Raw genomic sequence first — 24,267 nt, 5'->3', positions numbered from 1 at the left:
AGCCTAATGACATGAAAACATTCTCTATTGCCCAACATTATACCCAACTCCATTGTAGAAACTCCCCTTCCCCCTCTTGTTATGCCAGAAAAAATACTCAAGTCCCCGTGATTGTATTCTACACACCAGGAGTCATCCCAGCCCCTTTTCCCATTAGCAGTGAAGAAGGGAAATAATGGGTTTTCCACGTTCAAAGCATATTTTAAAATACCTTGCTTTACCTTGGGCAAGTTGAGTGAGGCACAACATCACCTTTAATTGAAATCAACATTAAGAAGTCTAGAGGTCATGTTAATGATCCCAGAAAAAAGAGAACAATAGAGGTCATGGGGGTAAGGATGGCTAAAGAGTAAGGTCCCCTGGCACCTGATAAGAACTACTATGGATGGGAACAATTAGCTTTATTCGGGGTGCCTTTGAAGAAGTGAGATGTTAGCTGGGTTTTAAAATTTGGAAAAAATAGAGCTTCAGGATCTCAGTCTAGGGAATGGAATACGTGCGTGCACACACACACACACACACACACACACACACACACACACAAAATACACTACACTTAGAACAGCCAAAACCAACATTGAGAATTCCAGTGGCATTTAAATGGCCCGGAACAAGGACCCCAAAACTCCCTCCATTTCCTTCAATTGTTTTTGTAATAGAATCAACTTCCTACCTATTAAACCTCATTAGTAAATTTAAGGCGTTTTTTTCTTTAAAGGGTACCACTTTTTTAAGACAAATACTGTGACAAACCTAAGGAGACACTAAGCAACGATTTAAAATAATTAAATGTCTATCAATTTCAGGCTTGAAGATAGATAACTACAAAAAGTCATTTCAGAATAGAGTTTGCATTATAGAAAATGATATTAAGGCCTGGGGAATTTTCCATCAGTTTCCTGAGAGGCTAAGAAGTATGGCCAAACTTCAGAAGAGCAAATCAGAGATAGATGAATATATTTTGATGTCAACCCAGGGACTTTCAAAGTTGCATATTAAGTATGACACATTTAAATAAATGCATTTAAAATCATGTCATAGTAAGCCATGTTTCATTTCAAATTGTCAAGAAACCCATTAGATTAATGTAGATTTGTCCATTTTAAACTTAGAATATTTAACTTGGAAACATATTTTAAGTAGGAATTTAAGGAGTCACTTATATTAGTGGAATTAATTATCGAAGGCTGCCATGAATATTGTCACATTTCTTCTCTATTTGAGAATAACTGGATTTTCTTTCATGCCTGCTTCCTTCAGATTTGAAGTAATCAGGTGTTGAGAGAGCTTGTGGGATATTATTACTACGCTTAACTTTAAAAATTCAAAATATTAATATCAGTTTCTAAAGTGAATACAATTATTTAATTTATGTAATGTAACTCATTATTTTCTTAGCTTTTGCTACTAGAAATAGACATTATTATTCTCTTCAATTGAGCAGAGTTTAAACACAGACTAATATAAATCAAGGTCACAGAATCAGAAATTAAGATGGAATTAGAAGGAACCTTGAATCATCAGAAGCACTTAATAAATACATGTCAATTTGAAAATTTTACCAATAATAAAATAACTGGATTTTGAAAAAACAGTTCCAGTTATATGTGAATCCATCCTAATCACTGGCTATTAATTTCTATTTTGTTCCTTCTCTTAAACCCAGCTTTATTGAGATGTAAATGGCATAAAATTGTGTAACTTTAAGGTATATAACATATTGATTTGATTCACTTATCTGTTGCAACATGATTGCTACTATAGTGGAAGCTAACACCTCCACCATTATATTCTCTTTTTTTACGGGGCGGGGGGGATGATAATTTTATATATATATATTTCAAAATTTATCTTTATCGTTGAAAGTATTACAGCTGTCCCCTTTTTTTTTTTACCCCATTGACCCCCTCCACCCAGCTCCCACCTCCCTACCCCCAGGCCTTCACCACACTATTGTCTGTGTCCATGGGTTATGTATACATGCATATAAATTCTTTGGTTAATCTCTTCCCATCACCCCACCCCTTCCCTCTGAGATTCACCGGTCTGTTCCATACTTCCATGTCTCTGGATCAATTTTGTTCATAGATGTTCAAAGTTTTTTGTTTTTGTTTTTGCTTTTTTTCCAGCACATACAAGACAAAGAGGAACTGAGCAATAACAGGATCATGAGTCAGAATAAATGTTTGCTGTTGAATTCATTGCCAGAAATCACTTTGGAATGGCCATGGGCTCCTTGATGAGCCTCTTAATGAGGCCTAGGAGGAAAATAGATGAGAAGATGACCATAAAAAAGTGATACTGCAAATGGAATATATTAGGCTGACATGGACCAGACACACTGCCCTACTGACCATCCTGAAAGGTCCCTGGAACAAAGTGGCCCTTTTCTCATCAAATTTTAAGAGCATCATGTAATGTCACATAGAAAGGATTTGCCAAAAGAGATCTGCGTTATATTGGACCACCATGGGGTCAAGTGAAGCTTGCCCCAGAACCTCCGAGCTCTTTCCTGCCTAGCTCACTTGCTCATTCATTCAGCCAATGTAGCATGTGGTTATGGACACTCGAGTGAATTTGTTAGGCAATACTGAAGCCTTCGTGAGCATCCTATCCTCTTTTTTTTTTTCATTAGAACAGAAATAAGTAAGTTGGAACATTCATTCCATACTGGGTAGCCCAGCTTTTTTTTTTTTTAATGTTATTTTTTGGCCTCGTTGGCCACGTAGTGATTGGAACGTACTGACAGATGTGGAAGCATGATTCAAGACTCAACTGGGGGCAACTTTCCCAAAAAATAATTGAAGACTGTGCTCAAGCCTTGCATATACATAGACACCTGCTATATTTGCATAGCCCAAGCTTGCAGGAAGCTTTAATCAATCATTTTCTGTGTCTAGAATTAGCCAACCTGAAAACCATTACTTACTTCACCAGAAGAAATTTTGTTTTCCATTGCTGCTAGATTAGATGCATCCTGTATCTCATTCTCCTCCCTCCACCAGCAAAGTTTATACCTAACTATATAGATCAAGGTCCCAGTTTATAAGCAATATTAGCTTATTTTTAAATCTCCCAAAAGGTTACTTCTGTCACTTCTTTTGCCAATATGCATAAAAATTTTATCTTCTGTCACACAGATCTTCATTTCTATTTATTGACTGTTCCTTACTGTGCCAGGTGCTCAGAAACTAGTAAACAAAAGGAGAAAACAAATGCTGATTAACTAATTATAAAGAGTGTGTAATTACAAATCACAGTGACTATGCAGAGTGCAGCGTAAAAGGATGAAACAGGAGAAGCTGACATAGTTGTCGGAATGTGGTGGTGGTAGGTCAAGAAAGAAGCAATATTTTAGCTGACATTTGAATAAATAGACATGAATCCAGCAGAGGCTGCAAAGGAAGGATCAAGATGGAAGGAGAGCCTGGCAGGCGTGGCTCAGTGGTTGAGTGTCAACCTATGAACCAGGAGGTCACAGTTTGATTCCCAGTCAGGGCACATGCCCGGCTTGCAGGCTCGATCCCCAGTGTGGGGCATGCAGGAAGCAGCTGATCAATGATTCTCTCTCATCATTGATGTTTCTCTCTCTCTCTCCCTCTCCCTTCCTCTCTGAAATCAATAAAAATATATATTTTTTAAAAAGATGGAAAGGAGAAAGTTGCAGACAAAGAAAAAGAAAAACATGTGCAAAGGCCCTGGGGCGAGAGAGAGACTTCTCATGCAAGAACTGAAAGGCTTAAGAGAACGTATCACAGAAGAGTGGCCAGGTTGAGTGAGATGAGGCTGGGGGAGCTGGGCCCAAAACATGTGAGGCTTTGCAGACCTCATGTGGAGCTTGATCTTCAAGAGCTATTTGAAGCCAGTCAAAGGTTTCCAGAGTCACATTTTAAAAAGTTCCCCCTGGGTACAGGGTAAGAAATGTGCTAGGGTGAGGAGGCCTTGTAGTCAACCTGCGGTAGATGACGGTCATGCCTACTGTAGGGATATCTGAGAGGTGGAGCCGGGGTCCACATTCTAGGACCATTGAGGAGGCAAATCCACAGGCCATGGCTTTGTTAAATGAGCACATGAGTGTATTCGTCCTCAAAACAGCATTTATCTATTCTTCCCACTTACTGTACTGACTGAATTTTAGAAAAATTCTTTATACAAATGGTAATTTAAAGAAGAGAATTTACAAAGCTCCACCCAATATTAATGTTTTACAAAAAAAAAAAAAGAAATGAGCTCTTATATCTTATGGACCTTATTTCAGGTTCACTAAACAGCCTTTAATTCAGTTATTTTTTTCTCTGAATATCGGTGCAAGAATTTCTAATTTACTTCTTACTTGTATTAATATGTAAATGTTAATAGCCTTCCATTTAACCCCAAACTACAGATGACTAAACTATTTTCTCTAGAACTAGCCCTTGTGAAGGTAATAGATGTCACTTTAAAAATAACTTTTAGCAAAGAAAGAACGGTTAAGCAATATTCAACAAATTTCCTTAGTAGGGCTTTGGGAGCCTTTGATATGATGAAATGCATTATAAATTTCCAGAGAGACAGAATGTGTCCATGGGATGCTTTCCACAGAGCATCTCAGGGGACCGACCTTCCATAGATCCTTTGGGTGAAGGAGCCGTGTACATATTGGCTGAGCTCCTTCAATAGGGTTTTGCATACAAAGGTCTTTATAATTTGTTCAGTGAATGAAGATATGCAGCGGTTCTCAACCTGTGGGTCACGAACAATGAAAATACATCCTGCATATCAGATATTTACATGGCGATTCATAACAGTAGCCAAATTACGGTTATGAAGTAGCAACAAAAATAATTTTATGGTTGGGGGTCACCACAACATGAGGAACTGTATTAAAGGGTCGCGGCATTAGGAAGGTTGAGAACCACTGAGAGGAAGAGTTGCAAACTCTAACACCAAGTCTCTTAGATAAGAGCGGGTTGGCAAATGCCCCAGGCCTCAAAGGGATAGACTCACTGCTCAGCTTCCAGCCAACTTGGCCACATAAAATATTCCTACTTCTGGTCACCAAATATGTGTGTGTGTGTTTGTGGGGGGGGGGTGTTTGTTTGTTTGTTTTGGAGAAGCCAAAAATCTATATTCCTATATAATTTTTAATATTTTTAGTGCCACGGGTCAAACAGAACATATAGGCTACCAGTTTTCAACCTAACAGGTATTCCAATACAGGTCACATCCCACCATGTTAAGGAAAATTACAATGATTGGGGGAGCAGCTCTAGGAAAGCCCCCAAGAACCTTCCTGCGAAATCCACAAAAGCTTTCCTGCCTTTTAAGGAACCCACACTGTCCATTTACGGGAAATTAACTCATTCATTGCCTGGAGGCACCATCAGTGGCCCGGAAATAGATAATTTACCAAATAATGGTGTCAGACCTTGAAAGAAATAATTATTTCATCCAGATAAGCACATTTTCTCCCTGTGCAGGAAAGATCGGGTCATTCGGGAGTGAAGAGCAATAGAAAAGCAATCCCATGTGAGAAAGCACATTATTTTACACCAGAGGCAACACTTAATACAGCAACACAATCAGATCAGAGTTTAATTACAGATGGGATTGTTTGTTTTGCTAACAGAAGAAATGTCACTGCTTAAAAGACAGTCAATTCAGTTATTAAAGAACTGATTCATCATCTTATTGGATACCCAACCCCAACTGTTTTCCTTTCTTGCTTAGAATATTTATCCATTTCAATATTAGATACAGGAAAATGTACACTTATCAAGTTGATATGTTTTAAATTGAATTACAACTACCCATGCGTGTGCACACGCACGCACACACACACACATGCGTGTACACACACATCATACATACAGGGTTAGGCTTTTTGTGTTTTGTTTTCTTCTCTTTTGTGCTATTGCTATAATGGTGCTTTATTACTTATTCTTTGCTTAAAGTTCTATTTGTATATCTTTTTCCTTTTTTATAATTTAGAAGTCCAGCCTGAATAGTGGGGAAAATTATGGTGGTAACGTTTCTATTTCGTAAAAATCAATTCCGTTTTTAAATGAAGTGTTAACTTGAAAAAATGAGATTTTTTACTGCTAATAGAGCCATATATAAACTAACACCTCTCTAATCTGGAGATAACTTGTTTCATGACCTCAACAATCTAAAACACACCCAAGAAAATGAAATTGAACTAACGAGTGCATGAGAGCCAAAATAGATAAGAACAACAAAGAATAATGCCACCAACTCAGGCAGTCAGGCCAGGTTTTCTTTAAGTCATTTTTAAACACTTTTATAAACATAATCTCATTTGGTCCTCTTAACAACATTAGAAGAAAGAAAGGGTTGGAATAGTTCCCCCATTTTTCAGGATTACCATATTAAATTTCATCTGCATCAAGACAATGATTGGGGCACTATGAATGATGCCAGGACAACAGACGTAAAGTGGCACGATCCCAGGTGAACCGGAACATACAGTCACCATAGATATGGCTCAAGCACCGGCGCCCTTCCGTCGGCAAGCCCGCAGGCCTTCTCTCAGAGCTTATCTGCTCAATAGGATTGCTGTGTGTGTCACTTCCAGATCAGATTTACAAAGAAGAATATGTTCAATGAAAAGATCTTGATGCTCTCACAACCTTCAAAATAACCTGTGTTCTTAAATAAGTTGGGGGTTTTTCTTTTTTCACTAAAGTACTGGTTAATTAGCATCTTTACTTTTTTAAAAAAAAACATGCCTATCAGCGTCAATATACTGCAGATTATATACTCTGTGCTGAGTGGAACTGCAGATTCCTACTGTAAAATACAGGCAATTTCATTGATAAAAATAACTGATAATAACTAATGTTAATTTAGCATTAACAATATACAAAGTAAATATTAAGTTGACATAAATTAGAGATTACTACATAACAGCCTGGTAATTGCATTAGAGGGCTTGTTTATTTGTTGCTATGGAAATTTCATAATTAACTGTTATTAAAATTATTGACTTGTTACATATCTATTATTTTTAAATTTGATTTTCTAATTAGTGTGATTAAAAATTCAAATTGTATATTATATTATGTTGAATACTTTGATTTATATTATTTATTTAGACTGATTTTATGTTTGGATAATTGTACTTGAAGAGAAATATATAATACATTAACTTCAAAGAGATTTTTTTTACTTGAGAATGGCAACCTTTCTCTAATTCATGCGAAGGTGTCCTATATGCCAGCAGCAGCCCTCATTCTTCCAACAACCTCAGGATGGAAAAGATACTGTCACGACTTCCTCTTTACGGAGAGGAAAAGGAGGCTTAGAAATGTTAAACAATTTGCCCGATTCTGGCGAATGTTAAACCCTAACGCTTTGAGCCAAAGCCTTCCTGCTTGACTGCTGAACAGCGAGATTTGTGTAATTCTAGGTACCCCTCCCCCCAAAAGATCTCCCTTGCATTCCTGCCCATGGACAGGTCTCCTGCTGATGTCACTAACTCATTAGAAAACAAAGGTGATCACAGTGATAGATAGCAATGGGAGCATTAGCAAGCTAGCAGTGCAGTTCCAGCAGTGGACTTCCAAACCCATGTGCTTGTGGTGGGGGAGGAAAAACAATTTTCCTTCTACCCTTCTGGTTTCTTCTGGCTGGTCTAATCGTCCCATTAATGGGAGGCAGATTAACGGGAGAAAATAACCATGTGTATCATGTGTGTACGGACAGGGGTTCCCTAAGAATATGCAGCAGTTAAAACTTATATGCCATCTTGAGCGAAGGAGAAGGTGGCTGGGGTTGTGTTTGATACCAACAATAAGGCACTTCATGTTGAAATGGAAAAGCAAACGTTTGGTAAGCAAGCAGGACAGAGAGGACTTGAATCAAACAGGCCTTGCTAGGTTCCTCCCTGTCCATCACACTGGTTCACATTAGACTGCAGTATTAACGATAACGGCTCCCTTTCTGAGCAGGGCTCTAAAATTCTTTTAGGTCCTTAGGAGCAAGTTCAAATGTGTTGTGTGTTTATTATTATTATTATTTTTAATAACCAGCTTAAAATAATCACTCTCTTTAAAAAGGCATATTTGGGGCTGGGAAACTTTGCTTCCCCTCAGGGGACAGAGTGTATTTTGGTGAGAAGCAGATTTAGATTCAATATCTGCCTTTGCCTCTTCCCCCAAACCCTCGATCCCCTCCAGTCTACACTTCTAGTCGTTCACTTGTCCAAGCCAGGAGCCGTGGAATCAGCCTTCACGCCCGCCTCTCCCTCTCCTCTCCCCACCCATCACCAAGAACTGTGCGCTTGACTTTCCAAATACCTCACCACCCATGTGTTTTTCTCTCCATCTCTGCCATGCTCACCTGGTGTCTCCATCGTCTCACACAAGAATCGCTTTGCCACCCACTTACCCAGTTTCCTTTTTACACTCTTGCTCTTCCCCTCACTTCATCCAGACTGACTTTGCACCAGATCAAGGCATGCATTTACTTAAAACCCTTGCTTACCTATTGTTCCTAAGTATGAAATTCTACCCTGGCTTATAAGGTCCTACAAGATCAGGCCCCACCTCCTTCTCCAGTCGTCTTCTCCCCTTCACTCGCCTCTCCTCTTCTGCATAGTAGACCTGCTCTCAGATTCTCAAATACTCCCAGCTCCCTCCTACACGAAGGCCTTTTCCTGTGATGCTCACGTTGGCCTACTTAACACCCATTAATCCTCTAAAACTCAGCTTAAACATCAGAGTGTCTAGGTGAGGTCAAGCTTCCTGACCTTGGCCTTCCCCCATATCTGCCCCATCCCCGCTGGCCTGGGATCAGATCCGGTCACAGAGTGCTAGCTGCTCCTACATGGTACCTTTGCGCTTCTTTCATAGACTTCATCACAGGTTGTAATTATATGCTGACATATAGTTATTATTTGATTAATGTCTGTCTTCCCCAGTGGACTGTAGGTAAAAATAGGAAGAGAGCATGTCTGTTTTGCTCACCATTTTGATCTCTGTACTTAGCACAAAGTGGAGGTCACTCAATTCCTTTTAATGGCCAAAAGAACTATGTGGCTTGCCCTAACCGGCTTGGCTCAGTGGATAGAGCCTCAGCTTGTGGACTCAAGGGTCCCAGGTTCGATTCTGGTCAAGGGCATGTACCTTGGTTGCGGGCACATCCCCAGTAGGGAGTGTGTAGGAGGCAGCTGATCCATGTTTCTCTCTCATCGATGTTTCTAACTCTCTATCCCTCTCCCTTCCTCTCTGTAAAAAAATCAATTATATATATATATACATATCTTTTTTTATATATATATTTAAAAAAGAACTATGTGGCTTTAGCAAATTACTGAAACTTTCTGAATCTCTCTTTCCTCAACTATAAAAATAAAAGGCTATTGACAAGACCTGCCTCAAAGGTCCTTGTGAGGCATAACTAAGGTCAGCATTGTACAGCACTAAACAGAGTGGACATTCGATGCACGGCGGCCCTTCACAGTATTATTTCCTACAAAGGCCATGGGCTATGGGAATTAGTTAGCATTTTCAAATTGCTTATCGTCCTATAAAAAGGGAAGATATTCACAAATAATTAAAACATGAGTTTACCAGCTTAGCTCATAGAAGGCCTGGCCTAAGGCAAAAATGTGAGTAGCCAACATTCAGGACACCTTATTTACACCTTCTCTCCCAGAGGCCTCTAGGAGCCCTGCTGCTTGAACGAAAGACATCATGCGGAGGACTGCTGGGCACCCTCTCTCAGTGCAGTCCTTCCCAACTCCCCAAGGGTGACTACTCCTTCCTCCTCCACTCCCGTGTGTGTGTGTGTGTGTGTGTGTGTGTGTGTGTGCGCGTGCGTGTGTGTGTGTGTGTGTGTGTGTGTGTTAGGAAATAAAGTTCCTGAAGGCAAGAATCATTTGAAAAATCAATTGTTTTTTATTTCTATATCCCATTCAACCATATTAAGTACTCAATTAAGGTTGAATGAATGAATGAATAGGGAATAAAATCCCACATAAAACAGTGGATATGTAGGAAAGACAGGTATACGTAAGAGGAACAGGCTGCAGGGGGAGGTAGTACCCAACTGCAGAACATGATTCTGAGAAGAGGGTTTTCAAAAGACAGACCAGAGGAAATGGGGCCTCCGCCAGGGGCACCTCTGGTCTGTTTGCCCTTCCCCACGTCATCATTTACCTGCGGCCCCCACCCCTGAGTCTGCTTTGACATGAGACCTTTAAATGTTTGGGGGGAGGGAGGAAGATCACGGAACGGCTGTCTGACTTTTCATCTGCAAAACAGAGCTAATGACACTGACCTTCCTCCTAGAGCTATTGTGGGGGATAATTAATTAATAATCGCGGAATCCATTGAGAGTATAAAGTGCGACATAAATGCTAAGTATTATTTCCATACAGGCTCTGCTGGCTCCTCTAAAGTACAGTCTGGCCTCGGTGCCTTTGATTTGCTGTTATCACCTGAACTAGAGCAAACAATGCCTCCGTGTCATTAAGCAAATGCATAATGAATGCTATTCCTTGTGAAAGGTTACACAGCAATTTACCTTTTCTTCCCCCTTTGAATGGGGACATCCTCCTGTGAGAGGATTATGTAAACTAATGGCTAATGTATCAAAGGAAAGGGGAGAAAAGCAGCAGCCATGGCAACCAGAGCCAGCAGGCCCACGCTTGGCCTCCAGGAGACACATGTGTCCACCTGGGAGGGAGGATGAGGAGGAGCTGGGAGAAAAGGGTGGGGAAGGCAATGCCAGGCCTCGGCCCCTGCGCCCTCCTGCCACCACCTCCCAGGTTATGGTAGGAGACGGGATTTGCAATAGTTGGGAATGTGATGGCTTCATGCTGGCGTCCTTTCTCCATCCTTACCCTCTTCCTCGAGCCCCTGGGTGTCCCCTTCATGCTCACTGGTGCTTTATCGGGGAGACTATGTTTTCCTTTGGAATGTAACCTTTTCTAGAGATAGGGGCTGGCAGCGCTGTGATCAGGGAGCCTTTATCCTCCTCCTCATTCCTACTGATGCCCCTTTATCTCCATAGAAACGGACCTCCACTCAAAGCCCTGCAGACACCAAGGCAGGCCATTAACTCCAGGAGCCATCATTCTAGAATCCTAAAGGTAAGCTACGGAGCCTGATGGAGGCCACATTCTCCTATAAAAATGTGCAAAACTTGTTGATTGGTTCCTTTTCCTTAACATTAAAATATTGGGGCAGGAATACAATTCTCTTACGTGTTTCTTTTAGATTTGACAAAAGGAGTAACGCGTTGATTTGGTTTAGATTTTGCAGGTTTAGACCTTTATGCTCTAGTACAGTTTTTAGGTATTCGGTTATTCTACAAGTTAAATCTTTAAATGTCAGCGTTAACTTTTAAACCATGTGTTTCAAAAACTATATAAATTTACCATGTACTCCTCTCCCTATATTCCTTTAAATAATACCCAGACACAATTCTCATCTATCCCTCCATGTTTTACTGCCTTGATGATAGGGATTTTATGTCTCTTATTTGGCATTGCTGTTCATCGTCATTCCTCCATAAATCTGGGGGGTTTTGCTGACCTGATTTTATTTCAGTATCCTTTCGAAAAATCTTTCCTCACTAGGCTTAGTTAATGCAAACGTTGGCACCACTGGTAGAAGCTATAAACTCTTCACATGGAACAAGATCGCCACCCAGTGGCCAGGCTGGGCTTTACTTCTGTGCATCCTCCCAGATTTCTCTCTCTCTCTCTCTCTCTCTCTCTCTCTCTCTCTCTCTCTCTCTCACACACACACACACACACACACACACACACACTTTTCCCATTGGATTATATCCAGCAGAGATGTCCTTAAAGAACATTTAACATTTTTCAGATGAGAAAACTGAAGGTCAAAAAGGTTAACTTCTTTGGTCAAGCCCATAATGCTACAGTAAGACCCATGCCTCATGACAGGCTACAACCTTAATTTTTTTCAATCACAGTACCTCAGAGCTGGAAATGGAGTTCAAGGTCAACCAATCCAAGGCTTCTATCAAAAAATGAGGAAACTGAGGCACAAAAAAATGGAAGTGGCTTCTCAAGGCTCATAAAGAACATTTAACATTTTTCAGATGAGAAAACTGAAGGTCAAAAAGGTTAACTTCTTTGGTCAAGCCCATAATGCTACAGTAAGACCCATGCCTCATGACAGGCTACAACCTTAATTTTTTTCAATCACAGTACCTCAGAGCTGGAAATGGAGTTCAAGGTCAACCAATCCAAGGCTTCTATCAAAAAATGAGGAAACTGAGGCACAAAAAAATGGAAGTGGCTTCTCAAGGCTCACAGAGTTGATTGGCGTAACACTTAGCCCGGCATGTACTCTCCTACCAATCTCATTTAAATGGTTTCTGTTTCTCCCTTAAATGATCAGAATTCCAGTTCTGAACAGGTGACCACAGTATCTGAGAATAAAGGGGTCCAGTTTTTCCTTCCTCACACTAAGTCCACCGCATAGGAGCCCTCAGAAAGGCAAAATGCATTCTCATGACTAAACTGCTCCTTGTTGGCATACACAAAAATGTTTCCCCCCTTTTTCTATACTTAAGAGGAAATGGATTTAAGTAAAGGGAATTAGACATTCTAGCTGTGCTCTCGTTCAGCTTAAAGAAAATACTTATCTCCAGCTCAAGACGTCTAGGACTTTCCTTGGCAAGTGGGGATGATGCCACACTGTATTTCAACCCCTGTCCTCTAACTACAAGGTCATCTTAAAATGAGAAAGGTCTATAACATTGAAGATCCCACATAATCACTCTAAATCACTTTGAGTTTCTAAATTCCCAGGTGGAACGGGGGTCACAGAGCAGCAGGTACACGTTCTTGCCCACCCGTATCCCGAGTCCTCCCGAGTTCACCTGCAGCCCTGGTTCCTGGCAGATGGGCAGCTTCTGGCCTCCCCTGCCATCTTCCATTCCAAGGGCCTTGGGAGCGTCCCCAGCTTCTGGTGGGAAAACTCTGAGTTGGGTTTCACAAAGTTTTTCAAAGGGTCCTCGGTGGGATTGAGGCATAGTTGTCCCAGAACCCTAACGTTACATTACTCTTGAACCACATTTAATTGGTTCTCTTCCTTTCCCCATTTCCTCTTTTGTACTTCCTGGGATCACCTCCCATGTAAACCACCATCTACATCCTTGTCTAGGGATGAGTCTGCGGTGATGTAAGCTACAAGGCGCATATTGTGAAGAAGCCCTTGCCTGGCCGTGGTGGTGTGACTAGTCCTCTGACCACAGTGCCTCCCACCCAGGGTGTTCAGTGTTACTGTCCATGGGCAGACTGACCATTGGAGCTTCAGACCTTTCCCTCCAACAAGCCACTTCAAGGCCCTGGGAGGAGCCCGGAAATGTACTAACATGGTTGTTAAGTTTTTGTAAAATTTGCTAAAGTAAGACACGTTCGCCACAGTTAAAATTATGGTCTTTTTCCAGGTGGTATTCTAGTGGTACAGAACATTTTGGGAATCTGGTGAAGGGGAAACGGAGTTAGAAAAATGTAATTGAGAGAGACCAAGATGGCGGCATAGGTAAACACCGGAGACTGCTGCCGCAAACAACCACTTCAAAAATACAACTAAAAGACGCACGTTCGCCACAGTTAAAACTATGGTCTTTTTCCAGGTGGTATTCTAGTGGTACAGAACATTTTGGGAATCTGGTGAAGGGGAAACGGAGTTAGAAAAATGTAATTGAAATTTGGAAGGATATTTTAGAACATTCCAGAATTAGACTCCAGATCTGTGTAAATACGGAGTGTCCTTTCTGCTGTCTTTAAATTTTATGTATTTAAAGAACTGAGAGAAAAATTCAATTGAAAAAGTAATGGGGTAAGAAACAAAAGCAATAGAAGGATATATAGAGCAATAAAATCAATAGAAATTTATTTCTATACTAAGATGTGAATTGCAACTAAAAAATTCATCATATCAAATGCAGTAATTTATAAAGAAGAATAAATAAGTTGACTAGAAGTAATGAATAGGCTTATGGATTGTTTGATAACGCAATTCATAAAGAGGAGTGAATCATAAGAATACTTTGGAAAAAATTAAATGTCTTGATTATGTGACACCAAATACTGACATCAATTAATATAATATAAACTCATAATACATCACTACAAAAAGGACACCTATGACAAACTGGTTAATAAGTGTCATCAATTCAAAATTAAACACTGCACAAGAAACTTGGAATGCCCAAAAAGAAAAAAAACACACAATTAATATAGGTTTTCTAAATCTGACAACAAGCCTAACAATGACTATGACATAAACAAAAATGATTAGGGAAGATGTAAGGGATATTTCTAAACTATCAAAAATAAAAGCCAAATTGTAATCAATCATGGAAGTGTGAAAACTAAACTATCTTTCTATTCTCTCTATGGAAAAATTTATAAATATTATCACATGAAGAGGCAACCAAAGAGTTTGCTTCCCAAAAATGTAGGGGGGAATTATCAAAGAAGTCTAAAAACAGCTAATCAATAAAAATGTTATGTTACTTTTCTGTATGTTGTGATGTTTGTCACATCTTGTGATTTTTTTTCCCTTATTCTAAATAAATATTGACTTTCATATCTAAGTTTGTATCATAATTTGTATTCCTTTTGTTAAAGAGCCTCTGGGCTTCTGAGCCATCTCTTCCTAAGAATTCCACTAAAAGTAAAGAGAACAAGCTATATGATTAATATAATGAGGTTATGTGATATCATGAACATAATACTATATAAATTAACCAGTGTAGCTATTGTAGCCCTAAGCCAGCACTCCCATTCCCCTCCCATAATCCTTCCCAGTCATAAGACCCCCTGAGCAAACTGTTTTAAAGATAGTCTAAAATTATAGGATTTCAGTCACAACATCCTGTGTATACATTTCACTACACAATGTAACATTTTATAATAACCATTTAATGTTTTATGTTTTGTACTGCCACTGGATTCGGTATAAATAGTTATGACTTATTAGAATTATTCATTAGAATCATCCACCTTTCCTCACCCTCCTCCCCAAAAAGAGCAAGGGAGGTGTTGAATGGGCTAAAATGAACACAGTTTTTACAATGGGTAACACTAAGATCAAATCACACATTTGTTTTAAGGTGCAACACTTGTAGTTCTATCCTTAGGATAATTCTCTGGTGTTCAAATTGTCAAGGCCTCTAAATAATGAAGCGAAAGAACAGAGTTAATATGCAACAGCCACGCTCAATAAAAATCTGCAGAAGGAAAAGTCATCTTTCATCAGAGCCACAGAATAACAAATTGGCAGGCAATCCTCTGAGCTCACTTTGTCATATGTCACAACAACATTAGGGGAACTACATCCTAACGGTTATTTGATTTCAGTAGCATCGGGGTATTAACAATTCATATGTTGATTATATAGAACTAGATATCTGTCTGCTAGACAAGTGTGTTCTGACGGGAAAGAAGAAGCGTAAGAGAATAAACACTGACAAAATACTCTCAATGTGTTGGCCACTATATGTGATCCATGATGAGCATTACCTTCTGTGGTATAATGATACATAATGTTTTGTAACATGTTCATATTGCACAAGTTTTGTAATGCTGTAAGTTATTCATCAGTCACGTAACAGTTTAAAAAACAACAACACCATATTAGTTTTCTGTGGCTGCTGTAACGAACTGCCACAAACATGTTGGCTCAAAATAATACCAATTTATCTGACGGCCCTGTAGTTCAGAAGTCGGAAGTAGGTCTCACTGTGCTAGAGTCCAGCTGTCAGCCCAGCTGTGTGTCTTCTGGAAGGACCCATTTTCTCGCCTTTTCCATCTTCGAGGCTCTGCACACTGCGGAGGTTTGACGCTTGGGGCTCTTGACCCCCCTCTTCTCTAGCTTCAAAGCCAGCAGCAGAGGGCAGCATCCTTCTCATGCTGCCCTCCCTCTGAGTCTCTCTTCCAATTCCTTCTGCCACTTTGAAGGACCCTTGTCATGACGCTGGGCTCACTCAGGTAATCCAGGATCATCTCCCTATCTTAAATGCAGCGAACGTCCATCTGCGAGCTCAAGTTCCCTTTGCCATGGAACCTCATATACTCACGTTCGCCAGCTGAAGAACGGGAGGGGGTGCTTTTAGGCAGCAAAACCTACATGTGCAAGAAGGAGAGGAAGCAAGAAGAACTTGGCATGTTTGAAACAAAGAAGACCAGCGTGGCTGTGGTTCCCTGGGAAGGGGGACCTAAATGAGGCCGGAGATGGGCAGGGGTCAGATTAGGCTTTTTAAGGCCATAGCAAGGAATTGGATTTTTATTTCAACTGCAGTGGGCAAAATAATACCAATTTATCTGACGGCCCTGTAGTTCAGAAGTCGGAAGTAGGTCTCACTGTGCTTGAGTCAAGCTGTCAGCCCAGCCGTGTGTCTTCTGGAGGCTTTCGGGGAGGACCCATTTTCTCGCCTTTTCCATCTTCGAGGCTCTGCACACTGCGGAGGTTTGACGCTTGGGGCTCTTGACCCCCCTCTTCTCTAGCTTCAAAGCCAGCAGCAGAGGGCAGCATCCTTCTCATGCTGCCCTCCCTCTGAGTCTCTCTTCCAATTCCTTCTGCCACTTTGAAGGACCCTTGTCATGACGCTGGGCTCACTCAGGTAATCCAGGATCATCTCCCTATCTTAAATGCAGCGAACGTCCATCTGCGAGCTCAGTTCCCTTTGCCATGGAACCTCATATACTCACGTTTGCCAGCTGAAGAATGGGAGGGGGTGCTTTTAGGCAGCAAAAACTACATGTGCAAGAAAGAGAGGAAGCAAGAAGAACTTGGCATGTTTAAGGAACAAAGACCAGTGTGGCTGTGGTTCCCTGGGAAGGGGGACCTAAATGAGGCTGGAGATGGGCAGGGGTCAGATTAGGCTTTTTAAGGCCATAGCAAGGAATTGGATTTTTATTTCAACTGCAGTGGGAGGCCCTGGAGGGTTGTAGGCAGATGAGTAAAGTGATTGAACTTACGTTTTTAAGATCATTTTTCTGCTGAGGATAAATGGATTGCAGAGCGAGAAGTTTAAAGGCTGTTGTAGGAATGTATGTGAAAGATGCTGGTGATGCAAATGGGGATTGGAAGTCAAGTTGGGACATCAGGAGTTGATGGTGGCCATAGCCGGTTTGGCTCTGAGGTTAGAGCATTGGCCTGCGGACCAAAGGGTCTAGGGTTCAGTTCTGGTCATGATGTCAAGTTGGGACATCAGGAGTTGATGGTGGCCATAGCTGGTTTGGCTCCGAGGATAGAGCATTGGCCTGAGGACCAAAGGGTCCAAGGGTTCAGTTCTGGTCATGGGCATGTACCTCGGTTGCAGGCTTCTCCCTGGGCCCTGGTCGGGCCTTGGCAGGAGGCAACCCATCACTGTGTTTCTCTCACATTGATGTTTCTCTCTGTCTTTCCCTCTCTCTAAAAATCAATAAAAAAAAATCCTCGGGTGAGGATTAAAAAAAAAAAAAAAGAGTTGATGATGGCAATGGGATGTGGGTGTGGAGGGGAAGGAGAGACTGACTCAGGTTTCTGGAGTCACCGTATGGGAAAGTTTGTGGGGAGACAACGTTTTGTGAAGAAGAGTAAGCATTCTATTCGAACATGCTAAGTTTTAGACATTGGGAGGTATCCCAGTGGCTCATAAAACAGGCAGTTACATACATAGGTTTAGAGCTGGAAATGTACATTTAAGACTCGTCAATATAAAGGTGGCATTAAGTCCATGAAATTAATGAGACTGAGGTATCCCAGTGGCTCATAAAACAGGCAGTTACATATGCGGGTTTGGAGCTGGAAATGTACATTTAAGACGCGTCAATATAAAGGTGGCAGTAAGTCCATGAAAATTAATGAGACCGCTTAGGAAGAAACAGGGGAAAGAGAGAAGAGGATCTTGGATTGAACCTTGAGAAATCATACCCTTGAGAGTTTGGGTGGGCGAAGAGAAGTCGGCATATGAGAATACAGGGGAAAGAGAGAAGAGGATCTTGGATTGAACCTTGAGAGTTTGGGTGGGGGAAGAGAAGTCGGTGTATGAGAAAGAGAAAGCCATGGGCTATGGTCAAGGTTGAAAGAACAGGACTTGAAAGAGAGGTTAACTGCGAGTCCACACAGCCCGGAGCTGCAGTGGGAGATGCTGCAGTCAGACTGCCTGGGGTTCGGGCTCCTTCTCTGTGAGTCGAGTTGTGTGAAACCTAGGCATCAACTTCTCAGAGCTTCAGTGTCTTCGTTAGTAAAAGGAGACACTGTGTGCAGATGTACAAGTTAGGATGGGCCGGTCTCCTAGAATTCAGCATGCTATTATAATCACTCACGTTAAATACGGAGAGAATAGAGGTGTCCCCTGGATTTGGAAACATGGAGATCCGTGGGGTGTTGGGTGACAGCAGTTTTAGAAGGATGGACTGAGCTGAGGGAAATGAGAACATCGGGGTGGCAGGTTTACCGGACTTTGGACAGGGTTGACTCTAAAGAGGGGCTGGAAATGGGGCAGGAGCTGTGGAGGCCTGTTGATGCCAATGACACATGTAGGTGCTTTCTTTTTTTCTCACTCCTCCCAAGATCGCTTCCTTTTCTTCAAAAGCTGTCGTGGGAGGGTTAATGGTAGCTTTGCCTTCCCCTTCCCTATGAGCATCCACTCTGATCCCTGAAGCAGACACTAAGCCTACACTCTCATCTTAGGTGAAGGAAGGAAGCTGCCAACCTAAACTTTTGACCAGGATGTCGGTCTGGTCCTAGTTCCCAAACCGGAGAGACATAGCTCTCTCTGGGAAATAATAAGCACGCTGCTACCAGGTCACTGAACCCAGTCGCTGGAATCCATGGGGGTTAAATGCTGGTTTGAACTGAACGGTGGAGAACAGCGAGGAGAGTGCTGAGTTGGGATGACTTAGGGAAGTGGGAGTCTAATAGGGTAGATGAATAGGGTACGTTCAGCAGTCTGAAGGCCCAGGGCGCCAGGTGGGGCAAAGGGAACTGAGAGGATGCCAACAACCTCCTCCTCAAGGTCAGGGAAGCCGCCCCATCCTCCTGCACCGGCCCCTTCTCAGTTGGAGGAATAGGCAGACAGTTGCTATGTATTAACATCAACTCGCTGACTTGTCTGGAAAACCGTGTACACAGGAGCCCCGCCGGGATTGAGGTAGAGAGGAGCAAAGATCGGGGACCTAGAACAGAGAAAGAGGGACAGATGTGGCCTTATCTAGTAGTCCACCCACGATCCTTCTGCTAGGGCGGGGTGGGGGCTATCACCACGATGTCCAAGGAGACCCATCTACTTGTTGAACCCAGAGCGTCCCCATTCACAGAACAGTTTTAAATGCACGGAAAAGCCTTAAACGCAAGGCTTTTCATCGTCATAGTTGTATTTATTCTTAACCTTTTTTTCCAATTAAATGTTGAGACAAACTAATACACTATTAACATAAAAAGGCTACTTTATTTTTGCAATGCCCTTTGAAGGCGCTGACTTTTTCTCCATTCACAAACGATTTGCTTTGCTCTGTAGGAAAAACCCAAGTTGACTCATCCTGAGTAGAAAGGGCTGCCCATCCTCATCACCCCATTAGGATCCTGACAATAATTCACCGATCTCCGGGGATAATCAGTAGGCTTTCAAATACCGCCCGGGCCAGTGAGAAACACTATATTTAAAGAATCCTTATAACTGTTCCATGGTTCCCTCAGGCAATTAACCTGTGCTGCTGGCCATAAATTGCCCGGCTTCTATCCCCACAGAGTAAGTATTTGGTCTGTCTGCTCAGAATTAGCGTGCACTTTCTTCTTCCCTCCAGGTAGGTGACTCCTTTGTGAACAGTGGGCATCAAACAGCCATTAAAAAGGACGACATATGTGCAAAATGCAGCTCTTAATATTTCTCTGGAGCATTGAGCCATATTATACAGAATTATAAAATACTATCAGAAAAGGGCACTTTACATATCATAATAGTCATTTTGTAAAGTTCAATTTGGCAATTCTAAGCCACATTTAATTTTCTCCAAAAATTCCCAGGTGGCAGGAAAATATTGCTCTTTGTGGCGTTCCTGTCTCTTTCAGGGAACGGGTGAAATGACAACCTTTTAGAAGTAGCACTTACTCTATAAGTAGGCACTAAATTACTTATACCAAATGAAGCCACATATTCATTTACATTAAAATAAATGCTAAAATAATAATAAGTAATTTTCCTATATAACCATTCTGGGATTTGTGCAAATTAGAATTGCGCATTCTACCTTAGTATCACTTAGAATCACTTGTAATTCTTCATCTTCACTGATAGGTGGAGCTAGTAATTTCTGTATTAATTATAATATTTTAGCATATTAAAATCTATATCTAGATGAAGCAGATACTTCAAAGCTTCAAAACTGATGAAACTGCATACTTCTCTTTTCAGGGGTAAAACCATTTGCATTAATATGTGAAATACACTATTAACGCACCCCCTGCTGATTGCCTGTGCTTTGTAGGGAGTAATGCATAATTTTCTGAAAATGAAAAGACTGAGAATCAGATATTTATGATGATAAAAATTAGATCTCAAGAACTATAAAAACTTGGAAGATTCTCTTAAGATGGAATTTTTTTATTCAGTTCAACAATTATTTAACACATACCAGAGGTACAATATAGTCAGAAGATCTGAGTTTGAGACTCGACTGCACCCTCACTGGCCCTGTAGCAGTGCTCACTGAATATCTTTGTAAACCTACATGAGGGATTCAAATGAGAATAAAGTGAAGTAACATGGGAAACTGCTTTGTCAATATAGGTCATAACCTCGCAAATGTTGACTATTTAAGATGGCATAGTATAAGACAGGGGCCCTCAAACTTTTTAAACAGGGGGCCAGTTCACTGTCCCTCAGACCGTTGGAGGGCCGGACTATAGTTTAAAAAAAAACTATGAACAAATTCCTATGCACACTGCACATATCTTATTTTGAAGTAAAAAAACAAAACGGGAACAAATACAATATTTGTATTTGCATGTGGCCCACGGGCCGTAGTTTGAGGACCCCTGGTATAAGACAATAATTCTCATATTTAGACCTGGGGACACGTTCTTGGGAATCCACATTCTCCATGGAAATGTGTTTTTGTTCTTTTTAAAATTTTGTTTGGTTTTTACGCTGGTGTTAATCTTTTAAGAAGTTCATGTGGGCACATTCTGAGCCATCTGAACTTTCTCCTGATTATTGCTATGCAACCTGTGTATTAAGGATGACATCCTGCCAAGTAATTCCACTTCAGTTGTTTCCACCCTAATGAAAATAGACCCAAGCAGACTTATTACGTGGCTTCTATGTTCCTTTAAGAGAAAGGCAAGAGACAATGGCAAGCATTCTGCACAAAGATTTGGTGTTAGTTTGGATCCAGAAAACTGATAAGAAAATTCAATCATTACATGGCACATTGGTACTGAACTTTTTTTTTTTTTTTAATTTCAGAGAGGAAGGGGGGGGGAAAAAGAGATAGAAACATTGATGATGAGAGGGACTCATAGATCGACTGCCTCCTGCATGCCCCACACTGGGGATCAAGCCCGAAACACAGGCATGACGGGGAATCGAACCATCACCTCCTGGTTCATAGGTCTACGCTCAACCACTGAGCAACACCGGCTGGACAGTACTGGATTTTTTACAAAAGAATCCTGCCAATCAGCATAAAGAGCAGTGATTTAACGTTGTGTATCATTTGTGCTGGTTTGTAGCTTTGCATATACTTCTTTTAATTGTGTTTAAGTTAGTCCCATGGAAACTGTAAACTTACAGTTTACTCAGATTTATATTGTATAGATTTACATAACATTATAAAATTAACACATATTGGTTAAATAATTAACTTAAAAAATTTAATACTTGAGGTGTGTGGCCCATGAGATCCGAACTCAGAAAAGAAAAAAAACCAGGTTAAATCTTCTCTCTGTATTTTGCTGTGCATCCTGGAAAGTCAAATGCCCTCAGCTCTATCTCTTCACAGTCAAATAAGGATGATCATCCGATCTTCAGAGGACCATTGTGAGGACTGAAGGAAACAATGACTATCACTGCGAGCGAATGCCTTCTCGGGTATAGTATGCTTTGGTTACAATAAGGGCTCTGAATCAAGAGTTCAGGCTTTCGGCCTACATTTCTATGCCACCTTGGGCAAATCATCTTACCTCTATGGGAGTCATATCCCAATTTCCTAAAGCTAGGAGGTGTGTCAGATAATCTCACAGTTCTTCCTAAAATAGCTATAACAGAAGGTGGTTGGGTTTTCCATGTCATACCCATAGTTACTTGGTTGTCCATCAGTTTTATTTTAAACTTACTACTCTGAAAAGTAAAGTAAAAAAATTAAAATACACTTGTGATTGTTTTCCATGTCATACCCATAGTTACTTGGTTGTCCATTAGCTTTATTTTAAACTTACTACTCTGAAAAGTAAAATAAAAAAAATTAAAATTCACTTGTGATCGATGCAGCAATTTGCAAAAAGGATTAGAAAAGCTAAATTACCCTATCAGACAGATTTGATATTTCTTTGCTTTGTTGTTTTCTCTGGTATAACGGAAAGACAGAACTCATATTTGATCCTTCTTTCTGTACTTGGATGTAGCATTGTAGGCAAATCAAATGACCTCTCTACACTGCCTGCACTGCTTAAAAAGCAGGCTCTGGACACAGACTTGTGGATTCAAATCCTGAGTCCACCACCTATTAGCTGTGCAGCAGCCTAGGGCTAAATGTTATGTTTTGTAACACTTATTGAAGTAATAGTTGTAAAGCACTCTGTCTGGGACTTTGGGAAAAGCTCAGTGAATGTTGGCTATTATTAGTATTATTATGTTCCTTCCCTTTGTCCTTGGCTTTCTGGTTCTGCGAGTAGAGGCTGAATACTTGAAGCGTGAAGGGGCAATAAGAAAACTGGGGAAAGTAAACAAGGAGTGGCAACCAATACTCAATGCAAAGCAGATTAATAGCAAGAGCAGCCATCATGCAAATCGGAAAGCTTAGATTGGATCTGGGTCCCACAATTTTCTGATTTTGTACATTTCATTAAGTGATGACCTGAGTTTTTGTTTCCTCTGCTCTAAACTCAGGCTAGTAATTCTTATTCTACTTACTTCAGTGTAAAAGTTCAAAAACAAATATTCACTATACACAAAAACACTTCCTAAAGTCTCATGTACTGAACAAGGAAGTTTTTCTCTTTGATGTATACATTTTTTTTCCTGGTATATAGCTCTCTCTCTTTTTTTAATTGATTTAAGGTATTACATATGGGGCGGAAGAGCTGATTCTACTTCTCACCTAGCAAACCGTGCTGACCGTTTTATAAACCCTCTGGGCGCATGCACCTGCTGGGTGATTATAGAATCAACAGCCGCCCTGGATTGCAGGTTTACCATATGCCACGCATTGCACGAGGTTCTGAGCGACCTCTTTCGTTTAGTGCTCACAATTTTAAGGCAGACATTCTGTCCACTTAACAGATGGAAAAACTAAGGCTGAGACAAGTTAGAAACCTGCCATCCGCCCTGTGGTGCAGAGGTCCTATAAACATCTAACCATAAGACAGAGTTGTTGTCTTTTAATATGTTTTTTATTGATTTCAGAGAGGAAGAGGGGGAGAGAGAAAAACATCAATGATGAGAATCATCCATTGGCTGCCTCCTACACGCCCCCCTACTGGGGTCCTGGGGATCAAGTCCACAACCCCGTGCCCTTGACCAGAATCCAACGCGGGACCGACACACTACCCACTGAGCCAAACCGGCTAGAGAGTTGTTAGCAACCAACAGTTTTATCTTTTATCACCAGCTTTCCCGCAACTATTAGGAACGTCCATCTACATCCAGTCAGCCCAGGCAGCTTGCTGAGCTCCACACATCCGCGAATCCCCTCCGCCTCCCTGCCAACGCCCCGCCCACCCCGGAGAGGCGGAAAACAGCGGACCCCTACCTGCACCGCCTTTAGCTGCACACTGCGCCTGCGCGCTGAGAGCGCCCGGATTTCCTGTCCGCCCTCCAGTTCCGCCCGGATACTGTCGACCAATGAGGTGAGCCCGGAGGCGGGCCAAAGTCCTGCAGGCTCCTCCTCCGCAGGAAGCGTGCCGAGCGGCGGGGGAAGGTCCGCGTGAGGCTCTCACGGCCCCGCGGAGGCACATGGCGGCCTCCGGGGCGCTCGGCACTTTCCGTCTCCCGCCGTTGCCCACGATTCGAGAAATCATTAAGTTGTTCAAACTGCAAGCGGCGAAGCAGCTCTCCCAGAACTTCCTCCTG

The 24,267-nt window shown here is 41.5% G+C and overlaps 1 protein-coding gene and 1 long non-coding RNA gene across 2 annotated transcripts in view; one reads left to right on the top strand and one right to left on the bottom strand.

Annotated features, from left to right (window-relative positions):
• Positions 1–17,818: 17,818 nt before the first annotated feature.
• LOC102257631 lies at positions 17,819–24,026 on the bottom strand. Its single transcript, XR_313970.2, has 3 exons — positions 23,948–24,026; positions 17,989–19,156; positions 17,819–17,894 (listed from the first exon to the last, which is right to left on the bottom strand). It is a non-coding gene; the product is annotated as an uncharacterized LOC102257631 (long non-coding RNA).
• Positions 24,027–24,076: 50 nt separating this feature from the next.
• The window catches only part of TFB1M (transcription factor B1, mitochondrial), a 38,016-nt gene continuing 37,825 nt past the window's right edge, over positions 24,077–24,267 (top strand). The window contains exon 1 of the mRNA XM_005872877.2: positions 24,077–24,267. This exon is cut by the window's right edge and continues 10 nt beyond it. Within this exon, the coding sequence (XP_005872939.1) occupies positions 24,151–24,267 (117 nt within the window). The 5' untranslated portion in view covers positions 24,077–24,150.

The sequence above is a fragment of the Myotis brandtii genome, unplaced genomic scaffold (genome assembly GCF_000412655.1).
Source record: "Myotis brandtii unplaced genomic scaffold, ASM41265v1 scaffold395, whole genome shotgun sequence".
Taxonomy (NCBI): Eukaryota; Metazoa; Chordata; class Mammalia; order Chiroptera; family Vespertilionidae; genus Myotis; species Myotis brandtii.
This window is presented reverse-complemented; position numbering and strand designations above follow the sequence as displayed.